Genomic DNA, 20,446 nt, shown 5'->3' on the forward strand with positions numbered 1-20,446 from the left:
TTCAAAATACATGTATTATAAGGGATTATTATCCAAAATATACAAAGAACTCTTAAAATTTAACAAAAGAAAAGCAACCCGATTAAAAAAAATGAGCCAAAGAATATACATATTCTTTGTATGTGGAATATAGAATGTACAAAGAATATGTATATACATATGTAGCATCTCACCAAAGAATATATATATACAGATGGCAAATAAACATATGAACAGATACCTCACACTGTGTCATCTGGGAAATTCAAACTAAAACAACAGTAAGATACCACAGTGCACTTATTAGAATGACCAAAATCTAGAACGTTGACAATGCCAATTGACAACACCAAATAATGACAAGGTTATGGAGCAAATGGAATGCTCATCCATTGCTTGTGGGAATGTGAAACGGTACGGCCCCTTTGGAAGGCAATCTGTGGGTTCACACAAAACACACTCTTAGGATAGGATCTAGGAGTTGCACTCCTGGTGCAGTAAGTCGTGGATAGGTTCTCAGAAATTGCAACTGTAAGTGACACTCTGTATAACAAAACCATTAGGCATATATCTGGTCATGAAAACATTACCAGACTTCTAAATAAAGATCCCGAACATTTCTAATATTAAAAATGGAAATAAATGTGAATATACATGCATTTAAGAAAGACTAAAGGCAAATTAAGATAATTTTTCCAACTTGCTTATTCTAGTTCAAGGTCAAGGGGGGGCCTGAGCCTCACCCAACATTGCAGGGCACAAGGTGGGACCTACCCTGGACAGGACGCCCTTTCATCACAGGACACCCACGCCTGCACTCACTTAGACGAGGACAGTTCAGACACACCAGTTCACCTAGTTGTGCACATCTTTGGGATGTGGGAGGAAACCTGGTTACCTGGAAAAAAATCCACGCAGACATGGGGAGAACATGTATACGCCATACAGACAGTGGCCCTGGCTGGGAATTGATTTTTTTCTCATCAGTGTTGAACTAAACAATGTTATTTGAGGTTCTGCTGTATTTACCTGAATGAGTTGAAAAATTATGTCCACATGAAAACGTGTACATGAATGGTTACAGAGCATGTCATTATAAATTTGTCCAAACCTATAGAATGTACAACACAAAGAGTGAACCCTAATGTTAAACAATGTGCTCTGGGTGGGAATGAGGTGTCAGTGTCGGTTTCTCAGATGTAACAATATGCCTCTCTGGCAGGGGACCTTGGTAATGGAGGAGACCGTACATGTTGTGGGGGCAGGTAGTACACGGGAAGTCTTTGTACTGTCCTCTTAGTTTTGCTATGAATCTGAAACTACTCTAAAAAAAACAAGGCCTAATTAGGTGAAAAGTTGCAGGTGGGTTAGTGAAGTTTACATTAGAAAGGTGAGGTAATTTTCACCCTCTTGCATCTGTTTCTGTTTGTGATTTAAGATTTGGTTATCAGCTGAGAGTGCGAGGCAGATAGGTGCAGGAGAGGTGAGGGGCCGGAGGTGTGAAAGGGTCCCCCTCCAGGAGCGCTCAGTTGAGTTTGCTAGGAAATCATAGTGGTAAACTGTATACGAGTGCCAGTTTGAAATTTGCAGCCACAAATAGAAGGTGAATTTTAACTTTGTTTTGTAATTTTTTAAATAACAATACCTAGAGCAGCTACTACTAGTAGTGGGGATGCCTAATACCTAGGTTTTAGTCTTGAAATACCACTTTCTACTAAAAGAAACCAGGGCTTCTTAGAGAAATGGCTTATTGTGCTTGGGGCAAACATTTTCAAGACGAGGTGGAATACCTTGTCATAACAGAGAACAAGAAAGTTGCCAAAAAACTCTATAGTCATGTTGAAAGGGCTCAGGCAAGTCTTCTAATAGCTAAAAAATGGGACAGTTTGAGTTTCAATAAAGAAAATAACTGTAATGGATTAAGACAAAATATGTTTAAATCCATGAGCTCATATTGATCCAACACACACACACACACACACACACACACAAACAAACACACTTTCTCTCTCTCACACTCTTTAGTGGGAACTCTGAAGGATTCTGGCTACCGCATTCTTTCATAAAAAAGGAGAGAATCAAGCACTTATTCTTTTTTAATATAAACTGTACCACAGGTTAATCAAACAATAGTTGTGGTGAAATTTCTCTTTAAAGAAGCATTCCACCCAAAGTCAAGTCTTCTCCTGTCACTGTATGTTTGACCTGCTTTACAAACCTTCACTATCCTCAGTGGGCACACAATACAATATATAGATCATGTGTCTCAGAATTGTACACTTGAAACCTATATAATTTCATTAACCAATGTAACCCCAGAAAATTTAATTTTTAAAAAAGAAGTGTTCCAGCTAATGAATAATGATTGATAGAATGGGAACATCACCATTTTGAATTAATATATTATGCACTAGCAGCTGTTAAAATCACAGAAAAGAATACAGGGTAGTATGCATCTTGTAATAAGACCAAACCATGAAGTGTCTTGTAAAAAAAAAAAAAGAAAAATCTGATTAAGCCTTTAGATTCAATGACCAATTTTTCAAGAAACACAGAAGGTTAGTATTTCTTGAAAATACTAAAGGTTAGTCAGTGAATATGTATGGATGCAATCAGCAAAATCTAGGTTTGGGATGCTTTACAGACAAACAGCAGTATGTAGCGATGGTTTGTTGTCTGGATGATCAAACTAGATAAACTAAGGAGATGATACGGTTAAAAGTCAAGGAGACTTTTATGTTGCTCTTGAGAGAGGAGTTTTGGTTGGGAGGAAACAGGCAGAGGGCTTCGGGGCAGCTGCCAGGATTCTCTCTGCTTCGGTGGGTATTGTTTACAAGGGTGTGGTTTGCCTTATAACAGTTCATTAAGCTGCAATACATTTGTCATACGTTTAACAGTACTAAAGTAAAACTTTCATGTGAGTTTGAGAAATTTAAAAAAATTATATTTCGTCTTAATTTTCGAAGTTACTTGTTAGGCTTTAATAGAAACTGGAGGGCTTGGGGGTGAGAAGTGTTAAAAACTTCCGTTGAGAATCTAAGTAACAGCATTGCAAACTGAGACCCCACACCAAAGAATCTGGTGCGTCCCATGTGAAAGGGCCGCTCAGCATTATCAGTCACTGCAGCCGCTAAGATTTTATTTATCTTTAGAGGGGAAGGAGAGAGGGAGAGAAACATCAATGTATGGTTGTCTTTCGTGCGTCCCCTGCTGGGAGTTGGCCTGCAGGGAACCAGCCTGCAACCCAGGCAGGTGCCCTGACTGGGAATCGAACTACGATCGATCGTCTGGTTCGCAGGCCTGCGCTCAATCCACTGAGCTATACCAGCCAGGGCCCATACGTGACTGTTGAATGAACAGGCTAGATGCTAAGAAGCGCTTGTTGGCACTTGCTTCATGTTGTTCTTCAGAAGGCTTTTGTGCATGTGGTTTAATGAAAGACTGCAGATGAAGCTCTAAGTGGGATTGATAATACTATTTCAATTCTCTGTATATAAATTAATAAATGTTTCTTTAATTAAAAATACTTAAGGAGCCAGCCCTCTTAGCGCAGTAAGCAGCGTGTCAGTCTCATAAAAATACTTAAGGATATGTAATGCCAGAATGAATGTACTTTTATCATAGATATCACTATATTGTTTAAAGTAATTTCTTCCTTACTTACAAGATTTCTATCCCTTACTTGCCTAAGGGAGTAATTTTCACTGGTTTGATAAAAATGGAGATACATCAAACTGATTTGAAAAATTTTTTGAATGTTCATGATAGTCTGACAAATCTGAAGTAAATTAAAACTACCTTTTTTTTTTTTTCTGTCAGAGGTCTTTTTATTAGTATCCATGATCGAGGGCATATTGCTTCAATTCTTAATGTGTGGCCAGAAGATGTCATCAAGGTAAGTTACCAAATTTTCCCACTATGGCACATTTGTTATTTTTCCTGCCTGGTAATAAACTGACAATTATCATGACTGTAATTAAGTAGTATTCACTAGCTTTTCTAGTAAATTTCACCTAATTTATGTCCCTTCGATTTTTACATAGTGGGTTAATTTTATTTTGATACCATTTAGATACCATTTCCTCATTTTTTCGAGCTACTGGTAATTTCTTAGTATTTATTTTATTCATTGTAAGTGGTGATAAATGTCGGGTAAATGTTGAGTAAATGTTGCAATGGTGTCTGAATTTCTTTAAGCATACTCCATTTTCATATTAATCATTTAATAAGAGGTATAAAAAACTGTTAATTTCCTTTATCACTGTGGCCTGAGGTAGCTCTTTTGAATCCCCTCTGTGAGTAAACTAATGAAAATAAAGTAATGATATAATGACATGTCATAGTTTTCTTCCTGAGATACTCTACTTGGATTTACTCTTGTAATTATCATGCTAATTCAGTGAGGAAGGAAGGCACAACCTAACAGTGGACTACATGGTAGTGCCAGGCGGTGGTGGGAGGTGAATACAGGCGGCAGGGCTGGTGGTACACTCCTGCCTTGTCTGAAGAAAGTGAGTTGGACTTGTCCCGCATTTGGCCCCCTTTCTTCTTTCTGTTAGGTGCTTAGCAACTTTGTGGTATCTTTTAGGATTAAGATTGAATAATCCTAGTGGTACAAAGGTACCACTAGGGTGGAATAATCCTCAGTGGTACAAAGGTACTGCAGCTGTGACCTGAAGTGTCACTCCATTAAGGACCTTTCTTCTTTGAGCTGCTGGGGCTGGAATTGGCTCGCTCTGTTGTTGAAGGCTCCTGCCAGGCAAACTTGTAAAATGAAATGTTTTTTACTCTTTTCAATCTTCCCAGGTTTTTCTTTTTCTCCCACCGAATTGCTTATTTGGTTTTTCTTCCACTTTGTAGTCTGTACTGTCCACAGGCCCAATCCTTAGGAACCACCCTAAAAATGTGCTAATTCTAAAGTATAAATGTCTGATTCTCTAAGAAAAAGGATGCTTAACATTTACTCAGGACTCTAGAGAGGACATTGAGAATTGAATCATTATGGGAAATAGTTCTGGGGTAGAGAGTTAGGGACAGTTATCTGTCCCTTGCTTTATGTTCTTCCCACTAGCTGATTTACTTTATTAATAGCCTGATTTGATCCTTTCATCTCTTAATATTGGGTCCTCACTGATATTCTTGATCCTAATTATACATACTATAAGTTAGAAGCCTAGCATAATGGTTAGCACATAGCAAACACTTAATAAATGGAAGCTGCTTATTGTAATAGAATAGTGAAAAATAAGATGTAGTCTTGATTGTGTAGTTGAAAACACATGTGAGACAATGGCAATCAGTTATTAGACAATATATAATTTAACTGTCTGGTATAAATTATATCACTGTGTTCATTTATTCAGAGGATACTATCATTCAGAGAAGGCTGCAACAGTAAAGAAATTTTTCTAGGCAAGTTGGAACTTAAATCTAGCCTTTGATAATTAGAAAGAGAATAATATACTCCCCTAAGAAGGGCATATATGAAAGTCAGTGTCAAGTTCAGGAAGAGAATTATATAGTCTTGTGCAATAAGTAAGTTGGCTGACCCAACTAAAGCTAATTATTAATATTGAAATGGAGTGTAATTAAGATTGCTTAAGAGATGATGAAATTATTATAAAAGGTCTTGAAATTCATAAAGAGGGATTTAGACTTGAAAAAACAGACTGTAATACTTGAGGAAGGCTCATCAGAAAGTGAAGAGGAGGAGGCAAGAATTCTGCACATAGGTGGCTACCACAGAAGTGTGGGCCCTGGGAAAAGGAAGGACCAAATGAAGACAGGCCAGAGAGTGGTGTGTGTGTGTGTGTGTGTGTGTGTGTGTGTGTGTGTCCAGGAGAACCCCTGAATGTGTTATACAGAAGGTTTTAGCAGGTAATGTCCACATAATAATTGATACAACAGGTTGAAGATTTAATTTTTGAGAGTAGACATCACTGCTGGAATTGTGGTTATCTGAGGTAATCCTGCTGTTGTGACTTAATTATTACACAGAAAACATGCAACTGCTTTATTTAGGTTTTCTTTAAAATTTACAGTTGACATGCAATGTTATATTAGTTTCAGGTCTCTAACATAGTAATCAGACTGTGTAACTTATGAAATGATCATCCTGATAAGTCCAGTACCATATTCCCTGTGTGGTACCCTGCATCCCTGTGACCGTGTTTATAACTGGAAATTTTTACATCCTGATCTCCTTCCCTTTATAACCCATCCTCCCAGCCCCTCTTCCAGCTGATGACCATGAACATGTTCTATGCATCTATGAATTTGTTTTTGTTTTGTTTGTTTCATTTTTTAGATTCTACATATAAGTGAAATTGCTTTATTTTCCTTAAGTGTGATAGAAAGTAGTTAAAAACAAAAAGAAGGTAATGTTAATTTAGTGATAAATTGCGTATATGACTATTTTTTTAATTAACTTATTGTTGTTCAATTACAGTTGTCTGCATTTTCTCCCCACCCCTCCCCGTCACCCCAGCCAAACCCACCTCCCTCCCTTGCTTCCACCCTCCCCCTTGGTTTTTTTGTTCATGTGTCCTTTATAGTAGTTCCTGAAAACCCTTCTCCCCACTGTCCCCTCCCTCCTCCCCTCTGGCTATTGTTAGATTGTTCTTAATTTCAATGTCTCTGGTTATATTTTGTTTGCTTTTTTCTTCTGTTGATTATGTTCCAGTTAAAGGTGAGGTCATGTAGTATTTGTCCCTCACTGCCTGGCTTATTTCACTCAGTATCATGCTCTCCAGTTTTATCCATGCTGTTGTGAAGGGTAGAAGCTCCTTTCTTTCTACTGTGTAGTATTCCATTGTGTAAATGTACCATAGTTTTTTGATCCATTCATTTGCTGATGGTCATAGGTTAGTGTTTCCAGCACTTGGACATTATAAATTGTGCTGCTATGAACATTGGGGTACATAGGTTCTTTTGGGTTGGTGTTTCAGGGTTCTTAGGATATACTCCTAGCAGTGGAATTGCTGGATCCAAAGGCAGTTCCATTTTTAGTTTTCTGAGGAAATTCCATTTTGTTTTCCACAGTGGCTGCACCAGTCTGCATTCCCACCAATAGTGCACTAGGCGTCCCTTTTCTCTGCATCCTTTCTAACACTTGTTTGTTGATTTGTTTACAAAGGCCATTCTGACCAGCGTGAGGTGGTATCTCATTGTGGTTTTAGTTTGCATCTCTCTGATGGCTAGTGATGCCAATCATCTTTTCATGTGTCTCTGGACCCTCTGTATGTCCTCCTTGGAGAAATGTCTGTTCAAGTCTTTTGCCCATTAAAAAATTTTTTTATTGTTGTTCAGTTACAGTTGCCTGTGTTTAACCTCTTCCACTCCCCCTTTTTAATTGGATTGTTTGTCTTCCTGGTGTTGAGTTGTATAAGTTCATTATATATTTTGGTATTTAAACCCTTATCAGATGTATCATTGTCAGATATGTTCTCCCATACAGTGTGCTCCCTTTAAATTTTGATGATGGTTTGTTCAGCTCTGCAGAAGCTTTTTAATTCAATATAGTCCCATTTGTTTATATATTTTTTGCTTCCCTTGCCCTAGGGGATGTATTGGCAAAAATACTGCTATGTGGGATAATCTGAAATTTTACCACTTATGTTTTCTTCCAGGATTTTTGTGCTTTCGCAATTTACACTTAAGTCTTTTATCCCTTTTGGGTTTATCCTTATGTATGGTTTACGTTGGTGGTCTAGTTTCTTTTTTTGGCATGTATTAATCCAGTTCTCTGAACACTATTTATTGAAGACTCTCTTTACTCCATTGTATGCTCATGCTTCCTTTGTCAAAAAATGTTCAACATCACTAATCATCTGAGAGGTACAAATTAAAACCGCAATGAGATATCACCTCTCATTTGCCAGAATGGCTACCATCAATAAATCAACAAACAACAGGTGCTGGAGGGGATGTGGAGAAAAGGGAACCCTTGTGCACTGGTGTGGGAATGCAGACTGGTGCAGCCGCTGTGGAAAACAGTATGGGGTTTCCCCAGAAAATTAAAAATGGAACTTCCTTTTGATTTAGCAATTTCACTTATTGGAATATATCCTAAGAATCCCAAAACACCAGTTCAAAAGAATATATGCACCCCAATGTTCATACCAGTGCTATTTATAATAGTTAAGATCTGGAAACACCATAAGTATCTGTCAGTTGATAAGTGGATAAAAAGCTGTATTGCATTTATGTAATGGAATACTACGTGGCAATGAAAAAGAGACTGCTTACCTTTTTTGACAGCATGGATGGACCTGGAGACTATTATGCTAAATGAAGTGTCAGTCAGTAAAAGACAAATACCATATGATTTCACTTATGTATAGAATCAGATGAACAAAATAAACTAATGAGCAAAATAGGGGCATAGATATGTAGTACAGACTGACAGCGGTAAGAGGGGAGGGGGGAACTGTATGAAAGAAGGTGGAGGGATTAGCCAAAGAACATATGTGCATAAGCCATGGACATGGACAACCGTGTGGGGATGGCCTGAGGGAGTAAGTGGGGCCAAGTTCAGGCGGGCAAAGGGGGAAACAGTGAGGACAACTGTAACAGTGTAAATAACGAAATATAATTAAAAACTAAGTGGTTGTAAATGGAGGAAAAAATCTTTATGTGCATACCCTCTCTTCTTTTTTTGTCAGCCAAATTAATCAACATTTATTTAAAAATATAAAATGTATATATCAAATGTATTTATTCTCTCCACTCTTCCACACATATAATCACATAAAATGTTTTCTGTATATATTCAGTTTATTTGTTTTGAGGTTTAGTATTTCATCATGGAAGTATTAACTTTAAAAATAGAGACAAGGAACTGTGCCCAGGATTTGCAAACATCTATTAATAGATATTTTTTCTTTTCTTCTAGGCTATTGTGGTGACTGATGGAGAGCGTATTCTTGGCTTGGGAGACCTTGGCTGTAATGGAATGGGAATCCCGGTGGGCAAATTGGCTCTGTATACAGCATGTGGAGGGATGAATCCTCAAGAATGTCTGCCTGTCACTCTGGACGTGGGAACAGAAAATGAGGTAACACATTAAGTCTCTAAGAAAGCTGTTCATCTTTTTTAAAAAAGCAGAATTCTTATATTTTGAGCTTATTCCAGGAACCTCATAAAATACATTATTTTTTGACTGGTTCTCCCTCTCTTCCAACTCTTACAAGAAAATTATTTTCTGTTTTCATTTTCCTTCTTTGTAATGTCATAATCTTTTGCCAGCTTTTTTATTGCTTATTACTCTTTGGTGAGTATCTATACCATTATTCTACACAGTATATATTTTAGATATAATTTTATTTTATTTATTGAATTGAGGATAGAGAGATAGATACATCAATTTGTTGTTCTACTTATTTATGCATTCATGGATTACTTCTTGTATGTGCTCTGACCGGAGATTGAACCCACAACCTTAGTGTATTGGGATGATGGTCCCAATGAATTTGGGACCACAACCTTAGTGTATTGGGATGATGGTCCCCATGAATTTGGGGGTGGGCACAGTTCAGCCATGAAGCCATGCAGCCAGTGTTCAAGAGAGCATGGGAGGATGATACAGTCTCTGCACAGTTATTCTGTGTTCACTAAACTGGCGCTCCAGGCCTCAGCTTTTCTGATTCTGATTTCGTGTGTAGTCTGACGTTTAGTTCATGTGAATGGTGTATCTAGATCTAGAATCTTTCCTGGAATTTGAACTCCCAAAGTTGAAGCCTCTTCCTCCACATGTTCTGGAAAGTGCTGTTTATCTGTGGCATGAACCAGCTGTGTCAGAGAGAAAGATGTGTATACCCGCCATATTTCTCTCAGCTCTTGTGCATACAGCAGCTAGAATGACACTAGAATGTGACCTTTATTAGTTTTCTGTTGCTACCATAACAAATTATTACTCTTAGTGGTTTAAAACAACACAAATACAGGGTCTGGCACAAATAACACCTCTTTTTTATTACAAAGTCTTTTATTACAAAATCATAAGCATGTAATTCTGTAACATAATATCACACTCAAGCACACTGTATGATATTTTAGGTGAAATGTTCAAATTAAAACTATAAATTATTACACCCATATTACTACCCTACCAACCACACTCAAGCAGGGGTTGCTTCTGCCGGACCCTGTGTATTACCTTAAAAAGGTCACAAGTCTGACACAAGTATGAAAAGGCTGAAATCATAAAAGGTGCCAGCAGGGCTGCGTTCCATGTCCTTGTCTTTGCCAGCTTCTACAGACTGCTTTCATTCCTCGTTCCTGGTCCCCCTTGTCATTGTCAAAGCCACCATTGTAGTATCTGTCTGACCCACCTTCTGTTGGCCCATTTCTGCCTCAGACTACAGCCAGTAAAGGTTTTTCACTTTTAGGGACTTGCCCATAATCATACCTCCAAAGTCTCTTCTGCCACATGTGGCAACATATTTACAGGTTCTGAGGGGAGAGGGAGGTCATTATTCTACCACGTGATCCCAGTTAGAAATCTCATCATTTCTCCCTCAAGACGCCTTAACTTCAAGACTCCTTTCATATTCTGGGGATTACTTGCCACTTCACACAAGTGACCCTGCATGGGAATGGGGACTGATCATTACCGTAAGGCCAGAGGAGAGAAGATAATCCCTCAGTCCCTGGCTTTCTCTTTACATTGTCATGTGCTTACTGTTGGTGGTCGTCTTTTACCTCATCCTCTCAAGGTAGAGGGCTGGTAATGGGCTATAGAAAGATTTTCTTTATTGTCTGATACACTACACCATGCCTTAGAAAAGAGAATGGCGACTTCCTTCAGTTTAATTATATATGCTTTATAACTATAAGGGACTTCTTGAAGTTTGGGAGGTATTTTAGAAAGCCATTATATAAACTGAAATAGAAAACACATACATGAGATGGGAACCTTTTGGAAGGTAGAATAATTTTAACTTAATAAGTTTGAAGTGAGTGGTTCTCAATATGTGTTTCAGGGACCAAGCATTTCAGAATTGCCCGGGGTGTGTATTAAGAATGCCAAATCCTGGCCCTCACTCCAGACTTCCTGAATCACAGTGAAACTTAATCATTTTTATTTCCACCACTTTTAACATTCGTGCCAACTTATATGTATGCTGACTTTAAAAAATTAAATTTATTGGTGTAACAATGGTTAGTAGGATCACATAGGTTTCTTTTTCTTTTTTTTTTTAAGTATACAGTTTATGGAGTTTTAGCAATATATGCATCAATGAAACCACCAGACAATTGATACATATTTTCATAAAATAATTTTTGAGTATCTCTTCTATTCAAAAACTATTTGATTTTTCCTGTTATGGACTTGTAGAGGTTCTTTATATATTCTAGGTGTTAGTCTCTTGTTAGAAATATTTATTGTGAATATCTCTTCTACTCTTTGGCTTATTTTTTAAAAAATATTTAATACTATCTTTGGAATAGAAATTTTTAATTTTGATCAGACCTTATGTATCACATTTTTTTGATTGTTGTTCGGATACAGTTTTCTGCCTTTTCCCTCCCCCCTCCCCACAACCCTATCTCTCCCCACCTTCCTTCCCCTGTTTCTACCCCCCCTTGTTATTGTGCATATGCCCTTTATAATTGGATCACACAGGTTTCAGGTATACATGTCTGACACATGGTCTGTACATTGCATTGTGTGCTCACCACCCAAAGTCAAACCGTCTTCTGTCACCATATATTTCCATTTTAACTACTGTTCGAGGCTCTTGATGAAATGCTGGCAGTTTACATAATATTATTGATGATGTGAGCAAAAAGTATTATTATTGCTTTATGGAATATTTTTTTATTTGAAAGCAATGAGGTAATAGCAGCAAAGAAAATGATTGCCTGTATATTATAAATATAATTTTCAAATAAATGCTAAAATGGGGAATAGTCATAACATGACAGGTAAAAGTTTGTAATGTTCTCAATATCAGAGAAAACTTTCAATTCAACAAGAAAATGTCAAGTGTGCAATATACAAATTTCCCAATGTCATATGGGCACAGATAATTTACAAATGAAGAGGTAAAAATGGTCAATAAACTCATGAAAACATGTTTGACAACATTAGAAAAGAAATACAAATGAGTGCTACTCAATAACATCATATGCAAATAGTATATTTATGTGTATATTATTTATTGTACATTACATTTACTGTATATATTTATATGTGTGTTTCTCATATACACACATGTATATATGGCAAAATGACACTTTTACTTGAGGTTGCAATAAAATAGACATACTAATGTATGCCATTGGGCGAATATTTGTTCATCCTCTTTGAGGGCCGAGTTCTAACATAGATCAGCGCTCTACCAGTGTGCATGCATTGACCTGACAGGTTTTCACAGCAGAGTGCTCTGTGAAAGGGGCTGGGAACCAGTGCGTGATACTGTCTCAGACCTGCCCGGGGATACTACACGTGTGGAGATACAGAGAAAAGGGCCTGGAAGAATATGCATCAAGCTGACCGTGGTGGTAGTTCCGAATGGGTAGACATTGTTAGTATTCTTTGTTGTTTGTTTTACTTTTCCATGCTCTCAAATTTTCTGATAGGAAATATTGTTTTTCTAATTACCAAAACAATATTAAGAAAATAGTTTTTAATTCTCAAAAACTTCAGATTAGGACGATAGCAATGTGAGAGACAACGAGGTGTGAGTTTGTAATGAAACTATTACTAATGATTGCTATTATTATGATGATTACTAATATTATTATCACTAAATAAAAGAATGCTTCAAATAAAAACTTCCAAGGTTCCAGAATTGAGATAGTGCTAATAAATAAGGTAATTAACTTTGCCAGTATATACCTTCTTTATCTTTTTGGGACTCTCTTGTCTCTTGTATTTCCAAATGCTTTGTTTTTTGCTGTTCTAATCTTTTTCTTTCTTTCATGCTCTAAGTCTTTGTAAGTCTTCAGCGATGCCACCTGCGTTGCAGGTGATATCTCTTGCTAAAGAAGGGCTAACCTTTTTTAAGTGCTTGCTTAATGTCCAGTCTTTCATATATTCTCCAAAAAAGATCTATTCAATGTTGAATTTTGACCACAAGAAACTTTTAACATCACTTTTGGGCCAGGCAACCTCAATAATAGATCATTTTGCTTTACAGGTATATTTGGTTATTCAGATCTCCAAGAATTCATTAATCGCTCAAGCTTTAATTATCATGAAATTTAAAAAAACAGTAAAGACATTATGATTGGAAAGTTTTATAACTTCATGATTTAATTGAAAAGCTTTATCTTGTTCCTAAGTCATCATATTGACTCTTCATTGTAGTTAGTCTTTTTGTGATACATACTTTAACTATTAGCATGGAAAAGAATGAGAAAAAAAGAGAAGGGAAAACACACCACATCTTTTCTCAATTGTGTTATTTTTCTAATTCACATTGTAGAAATCCAAATATATCCTAGGCACAGAGAAAGTATTTTAATTCTGGCAGCCATTAGTAGTTCACTGGCAATTCAGCCTCAGCTGTTCAGAAGCCTGCAGTGGATTGTTTAATGTTTTTAGGCCTTGAGGCACAGCTGGGCTTACAGTAGCACTCAGTTTTAGATTTGACATTTCATCTGAAATACATATATATATGTAAGTGAATATATATGAAATACATACATATATATATATATACATATATATAACTAAATATGTTAACTTCCAGCTAGCCAGAAAGCCTTGACTCATTGTTGTATATTAAAAGTAGGATGACCAAATAATGTAGTTGCCAAACCAAGACACTTTTATAATGAAAGAGGACGCTATTAGTAATTACACTGGACAACACATGTGAACCAGGCCGTAATTTCTATTGGCTTTAAGAAAATCCTATGGAGTTTGTGTTTGGGAATTCTATTATAAATCAACTTGTATATTTTATTTCACTTTTAATTGTTCATTGGCAGTATATAGAGATACATTCAGTTTGTGTATATTGACCTTATATTCTGTGATCATGTTAAAGTCACATTTTTCCTAGAGGATTCTTGTTGTAGTTTCCTGTATGTTTTGCATATACTTACTTAATTATGTGTATACACATAAAAACAGTTTACTTCTTTCTTTTCAATCTGTATTCTTCTTTTTTTTCTTGCCTAATTGTAAAGGCTAGAAGTGGTGAGAGTAAATATCTTTGTCTTATTTCCAGTTTTAGTGAAATTACATTCAGTGTTTTCCTGTTAAGTATGGTGGGGTGGGTGAGAGTATTGGGAGTGGAAATGGGGACAACTGTAGTTGAATAATAATAAAAAGATAAATGGCGTTGGGAAAAAATATGCTGTTAACTGTGAGTTTTTTATAGATGCCTTTTTTTAGGTTGAGGAAGTTTCTTTCTGTTCCTGGTTTACAGAGAATTTTTGTTGCGAATGGGTGCATCTTATTGTATAAAAATTATACCTCAATTTAAAACTGATTTAATAAAAATAATATTACATATACTAAAACTTGAACAGGAAAATATTGTTTCACATATATAATTTTTCTTAAAGAAGTAACAAAGTTTAAGAAAAATTTAAGTGAAGACTGAAAAATTTATTTTTGACATTGGTTAACTATAATATTAAAGGTGTACTCAGATACTGGAGGAATATTCTGCTTTCAGAAACAGAAGAAAAAACCAAAATTGTTAACTTTCTATTTCCTAAGCTAATGTAGTACTTCAGAACTCAATAGTATTTTTCTATGTGATAAACTTTGTAAAATTTGAATTGAGCTTTTCAAATTGCACCACTGAGAGATTTTAATTCCTTTTATTCCCCCCAGAAAAAGGTACAATGTTTTTAAAGTTTATTAATTATTTTTCTTATTTGGCATATAAATTCTGTAGATATACTCTGTATAACACCAAATATTAACTCTGAAAGTTGCTTCTTAATCAGTTTTGCAAGATTTTATTTCCATTTCTTTCCTTATTATACAGATGAGGAAACAGGCTTAGAACTTGCCTTCAGTTATTTTTATATCTCTGGTAATTTTTTTATTTTTTAAATAGGAATTACTTAAAGATCCACTCTACATTGGACTACGGCAGAGAAGGGTGAGAGGTCCCGAATATGATGACTTTTTGGATGAATTCATGGAGGCGGTTTCTTCCAAGTATGTATAACATATATTTATTTTATATTTGAATTGAATTTCAAAAATTAAAAGGTAATCTGCCCTGACCAGGGGGGCTCAGTTGGTTGGGCATTGTTCCACAATGTGAAAGGTTGCTGGTTCGGTTTCCAGTCAGGACACATGCATGGGTTGCGGGTTTGGTCCCTGGTCCAGACTTGTGCAAGAGGCAACCAATTGTTTTTCTCTCACATTGGTTTTTACTCCCTTGCTTTCTCCCTTGCTTGTCTTCTCTCTAGAAATAAATAAATAAAATCTTTTAAAAATAATAAAATAAAGTATAAAAATTTCCAAGATTTTTGCTGTATATTTAATAATTAGAAGTGATTTGAATAAAATATACATCGTCATAGCTATTAGTGGACAAATGATAACTTCATGTGCTTATTCCCTAAAAGTTTGTCTCTGTTGCTATTCCTGAAGATACTTTTCTTGCAGTTAGTTAGTTTTTCTTGGTAGTCTGTACTATGTTGCTGGCTGCTGATAAAATCTGATCTTTGACCACCTTTTTGGGTGTATCCGATTGTGGTAGGAAAAGCAGAGGAAGGAGGAGCTTGAATTAGTGCGATGCGCAAGGTCCAAAATGGAGCCAGGACCAGCACATCCAATCACAGTCCATGAACCGCTGAACAAAAACGCAATATTTGATTAAAATGCAGTATTATACTTCGCCTAGTCTAGGTAGTATTGAACTGTGGGCCAAGTGCTACTGTAGAATTTTCCAGTTTCCTTCTTTTAAAGAAGCTATTTCTACCGTAATTTAGGGATACATTCTGGGAGAGTTCTGTCCCCCTGACAGACACCCGTTTGTTACTGTGCAGCCGTGGGGACCATGTACTGTCTAAAAACAGATACGTTGCCCTGGCTTTTCTTAGAAATAAATGTGTCACTAGAATGTACTGTAACTAGAGACGGACTCCTGGTTTCTTTTTATAATAAGGTTTAATTTGAAGAAGTTGTATCCAATAGCAGAAAGTACTTTCATCAGTTTGCACAATATTTAGAATAAATTGAATCTTTCATTCCTCCAGGTTTTGATGCAGGGTATATTGGCCACTTAGTATGGACTACTTTTGAAAAACCCGTGCCTGCTTTATTACTGTTATTATTTATTAACTTATTTAACTGTCACTTATTCATAGAAATAGTTGAGAAAGTCTGCAGTGTAAGTTCAGTATTACTTAGTACAGTTAAATGCTAGTTTTTCATATTAAACTTTAAATTCCTTCCTCTAAAATTTATATAAGTTTTTGAAATTATAACTTTTCAGGTAGCAACATTAACCAAGAGATTTTGTAGAGAATCCATGAGACTATATAAAAGGAGAATGAAATTCTCTATTTGTTTTTATTATGCAAATAAAGTCTAACTTTATATAGAGTTAGACTCTATATAAAGAGTCTATATTTATAAAGAGTCTGTTAAACAAGTTATGAACATAATTTGTAAGGCCTGTATACTTAAATGCTGTTGAAATAAAAAGAAGTAGTGTTATTTGGAGTCAATGAAAAGGATTCTGGAGGAAATGAGATGAACTAATCTTGACATGCTGTTTTCATCTAAAATCAGAAAACTACTTTTTAAAAATGTTGACTTGAGGGTTATCTAAGATCTTTGATAAAGAAATGAGCATTGACAAGAGTAGACAATAATTTTACATGTAGAGAGTGCCTATGAATCAGGAGTTAACTTCCGGGCTCTTCCCAGAGGAAAATCCCAAAGGTTTTTTCACAAATACTTCCTCACATGGCACTGGTTTGGGAAAAGTTTTTCGAAAGTGAAACCAGCACTCCCCAGTTATATTGGAAAGTAGCCCTGAAGATAAATCCAAAATTATTTTAAAAGGAAATGTAACTCAAATTCAAGGTGGAAAATTATTGTTGCAAGTTGGGTCACCTAGGAATCAGATTCCGAGGAGTTATTCAAGAGTGTTCTAGGAATCAACCCCTTTGGAAGGGGGGGCAGAGACAGGAGTGGACGAAAGAGGTCGAGCTGTGGCATGGAGTCACCATCAGCCTTGGATAACGTCAGTGGGAACACCCTGCATGCTCTTTAGTTTCTTAAAGGAACACTAATTTCTGCCAGTCTCCCACACCTTCACCCCAACCCACCTATGTGGGTTTTTTTTTAAACTTACCGTCTTGTCAGGGTTGAGGTGGAGCAGTTTCAGATCCTTCCTTTGGCTTTTTCTACAATGTTATAGCTCTGTTCATAGGCCGAAGGGGTGATTGATCAAGTATGTCTCTTCTGATTATATATTTGAGGACGTAGGAAATCACCACGAAGTGTGTCTGTGTTCCCAATGGACCCATCATGTGCTAGCCCTCGGCAAGAGCTTCACTTGTAACTGGCCTCCATGTACTTCTTTCGAGAAGGGACAGCACCTCGATGCTTCAGGTCTTCTGATGTCACTGTCAGTTCTGTGCCCTCTCAATGTTCGGGATTGGACCCCTGCCCGCCCCTGCCCCCCAGCCCTGCACCGCACAGTGTTTCTCCTCTCAGCAAAGGACAGCCGCCTTCTTCCTGTTCCCGTGACTAACAACACTGGAGTTACCATTCCAGACCCATTCTGCCTGCAAAGCTCATTAGCCTTAACTTCAAGAATCTAACCATTTCTCATTGCCTGTATTATTATTTCCCTTATTTGAACCTCTTTTCCTTGACTATTGTAATAATCTAACTAGTTTGACTGCCTCCTGCCTTGGTAGCCTATAGCCCATTTTCAACACAAAAGGTAAAATGATTCTGTAAAGTAATTTCTCAGTTCAAAACCCTACAATGGCTTATCATTTTATTCAGAATAAAAGTAAGTCCTTGCAATAGCATAAAAGGCCCTGGGCCTTCCGACTCCCGTTAGGTTTCTCACCTTACCTCGTACAAGTTCATCTCCTTGCTGACTTTGTTCTAGCCACACTGACCTGTGTGCTTTTTTTCACATTCAAGCCAGACGTGCTAATGCCTCAGGGTTTATCATTTCTTCTACTTAGAACCCTCCCTGTCCTCTGCCTGCTTTTCCACTGGCTAAGAGAGAAGCTGTCTCTTCTCCTTTAAAATTTCCTCAAGTGTCACTTTCTCAATGAGACCTTCCTTGACAAACCTATATACTAAAATTTTACCCTAACTCAATTTTTTCTTCATTTATCAATATCTGACATATTTATATTTATTTATCTATCGATTTATTTATTTATTTTCTGTCTACATTCATGTACTGTAAATTCCTTGAAGGCAGGGAATTTTTTCTTCACTGCCATATATTGGTTTTTAAAATATTATCTAGCATGCAGTAAATACTCAGTAAATATTTGTTAGTTAGATGATTGGACTTGATTTGTTTTACTTGTATATTTTTAAATGATAGGTATGAATGAAAGAACTCTGGTATTTTAAAGACTTTCTTCTTTTCATGTAATTTAACTTCGGGAAATAGTAAAGCTCTTTCTGTCCTTACAAACTGCTAAGTGCATGTTCAAGTCCCCATATGTATGTCCTTCTTAAATATTTGTGTTCATTTTTGTGGTTGTACTTCCTATAGTTGCCTTCTTTTTTCCAGAACCAGTTGTCCCTGAAAGTTAATAAGAAGATTAGTGACAGCTCAGCTTTGCTGCCTAAAATTCTTTATATCAGAATTTTGTTGATTAATTTATTAACTAAATGAAGAAAAAAACTGCACCTTTTTAAAGTGAGTTTTAGAAAGCTACCATAAATTACTTTATATGAAAAGTAAAAGCATTCAGCAAGAACTATATATTTTTTCCTTTTCCACTTTAAATTTACAAGCACTGGGAATGACCACAAAGACAATCATTATAATATTTAGACAACCTCCTTTAACCTTGACCGCCATCACAGATTTTATCATGATCTGTCACATAACATTTAAGAGAAAGAACCTTAGTCTGAAACTGTACCGTCTGCCACATGCTTCGAGGTGGGAAGATTTTGGCGTAACACGGTGCTCCCATCCCTGGCTCATTATTGAACTAAAGCTTTGACTGACTGAGATGGAGCAGACTATCCAGAGACACTATTAATTTGGTAAAGTTCTTAAAGGTTACATCAGATTTTAAAGGAACAAGAGATAGCTCCTGTTTATCATGACAAGATTTGCTAAATTTACTTATTATTATTATTAATAACATCCTCTTTTTCTAAAGAAGCCTTCAGGTATGCAGGTTTATGTGCCCTCTACCCTTCCACAGGGTTTCAGTTTCAGTTTCTCCACTTGGGCATCCGCAGGGGAACGGGCTCGTTACTGCCCGTTATCCTTCTTCCTGTCCCTGCTGCCGCAGTTACCTCCATGGCTGACTCTGTGCTGCCCTCTCCAACTGTTCCAGTCATTGAATGCCCTACCCTTGTATGCCCCATCCCTTTGTTAGATGAATGCATATGTTTATGACTAGATGATCTTATAGGTAAATCTGTGAAGCACTTTGCATTTTACCTGTCGCTTTAATTATCATGCTTTGGTTTTTAGAAGAAATTTAGTGAAAACATATGATTCTGAGACACCCCCTCTATTCGTCCCTGTGTCTAAAGGTAATGTAAATTATTTGAAAAAAATCAAATGGAAAGAATGTCTGTCAATGTGAGAAAAATCAGCAACCATGTTACTAAGGAACATGACTCAAATCACATTTATGACTCACATTTTTTTCCATTTTTCCATCCAAAGAAAGATCTGATTCACAATTTAACTATAGCCATATTTTTCTCGGAATGCCAACTATTTCTATTTCTGTCTTTTCTTTTTGCTTTTTTATTCAAGTGAATGAAAAAGGTCATATAATAATTAGAAATCTACAGGAATGCATTATGTGTACGTTTGTGTAAATATATAGACATTTATATTTTCTAAAGTATTGAAGGTGGATACATACTTAAGCATTTCGATGCTATTTTTGCATCTTTGCCTACAACTCAGCCCAGCTGTGAGTGTGCCAATTAACTTGGAGGAACAAGTCAAATGTACAGTTTCTTTCTGAACACGGTTTACAGCTCTTTCATTTTAGATGCTTTTCTCTCCTAATCCTATTTTATTCTACTCATTAATTCTGATTGCATTGATTTATAATTCCTTTAATGTAGTTGTAATTATTTTACACTGGTGTTATTCTATTTGTATGAGTCTTATGAAATGTATTATTTTGGTGCCCTATGTTCCTTTAACTAGAGTGTGAGTTGTGTCAGAAAAAGAACTTTATTACAAGGGATCACTTTTTTTCCTGACCATCCCACATTATACTAAAGCACATAGTGGGTACAAAGTAACTACTGCTGAAAGCATTCCATAACACAGAGTCTAATCTTCATGAAACT

General features: G+C 36.4%; 1 protein-coding gene across 1 annotated transcript in view; it reads left to right on the top strand.

Moving 5' to 3' along the window:
- ME1 (malic enzyme 1) overlaps window positions 1–20,446 on the top strand; it is a 157,833-nt gene that overhangs the window by 60,893 nt on the left and 76,494 nt on the right. The window contains exons 4-6 of the mRNA XM_037039460.1: window positions 3,799–3,874; window positions 8,873–9,034; window positions 15,006–15,109. Coding sequence (XP_036895355.1) covers window positions 3,799–3,874; window positions 8,873–9,034; window positions 15,006–15,109 — 342 coding nt within the window. The remainder of the gene's footprint in view (window positions 1–3,798; window positions 3,875–8,872; window positions 9,035–15,005; window positions 15,110–20,446) is intronic.

Source organism: Sturnira hondurensis, unplaced genomic scaffold (genome assembly GCF_014824575.4).
Source record: "Sturnira hondurensis isolate 20B ecotype Veracruz unplaced genomic scaffold, ASM1482457v3 Scaffold0025370, whole genome shotgun sequence".
Lineage (NCBI taxonomy): Eukaryota > Metazoa > Chordata > Mammalia > Chiroptera > Phyllostomidae > Sturnira > Sturnira hondurensis.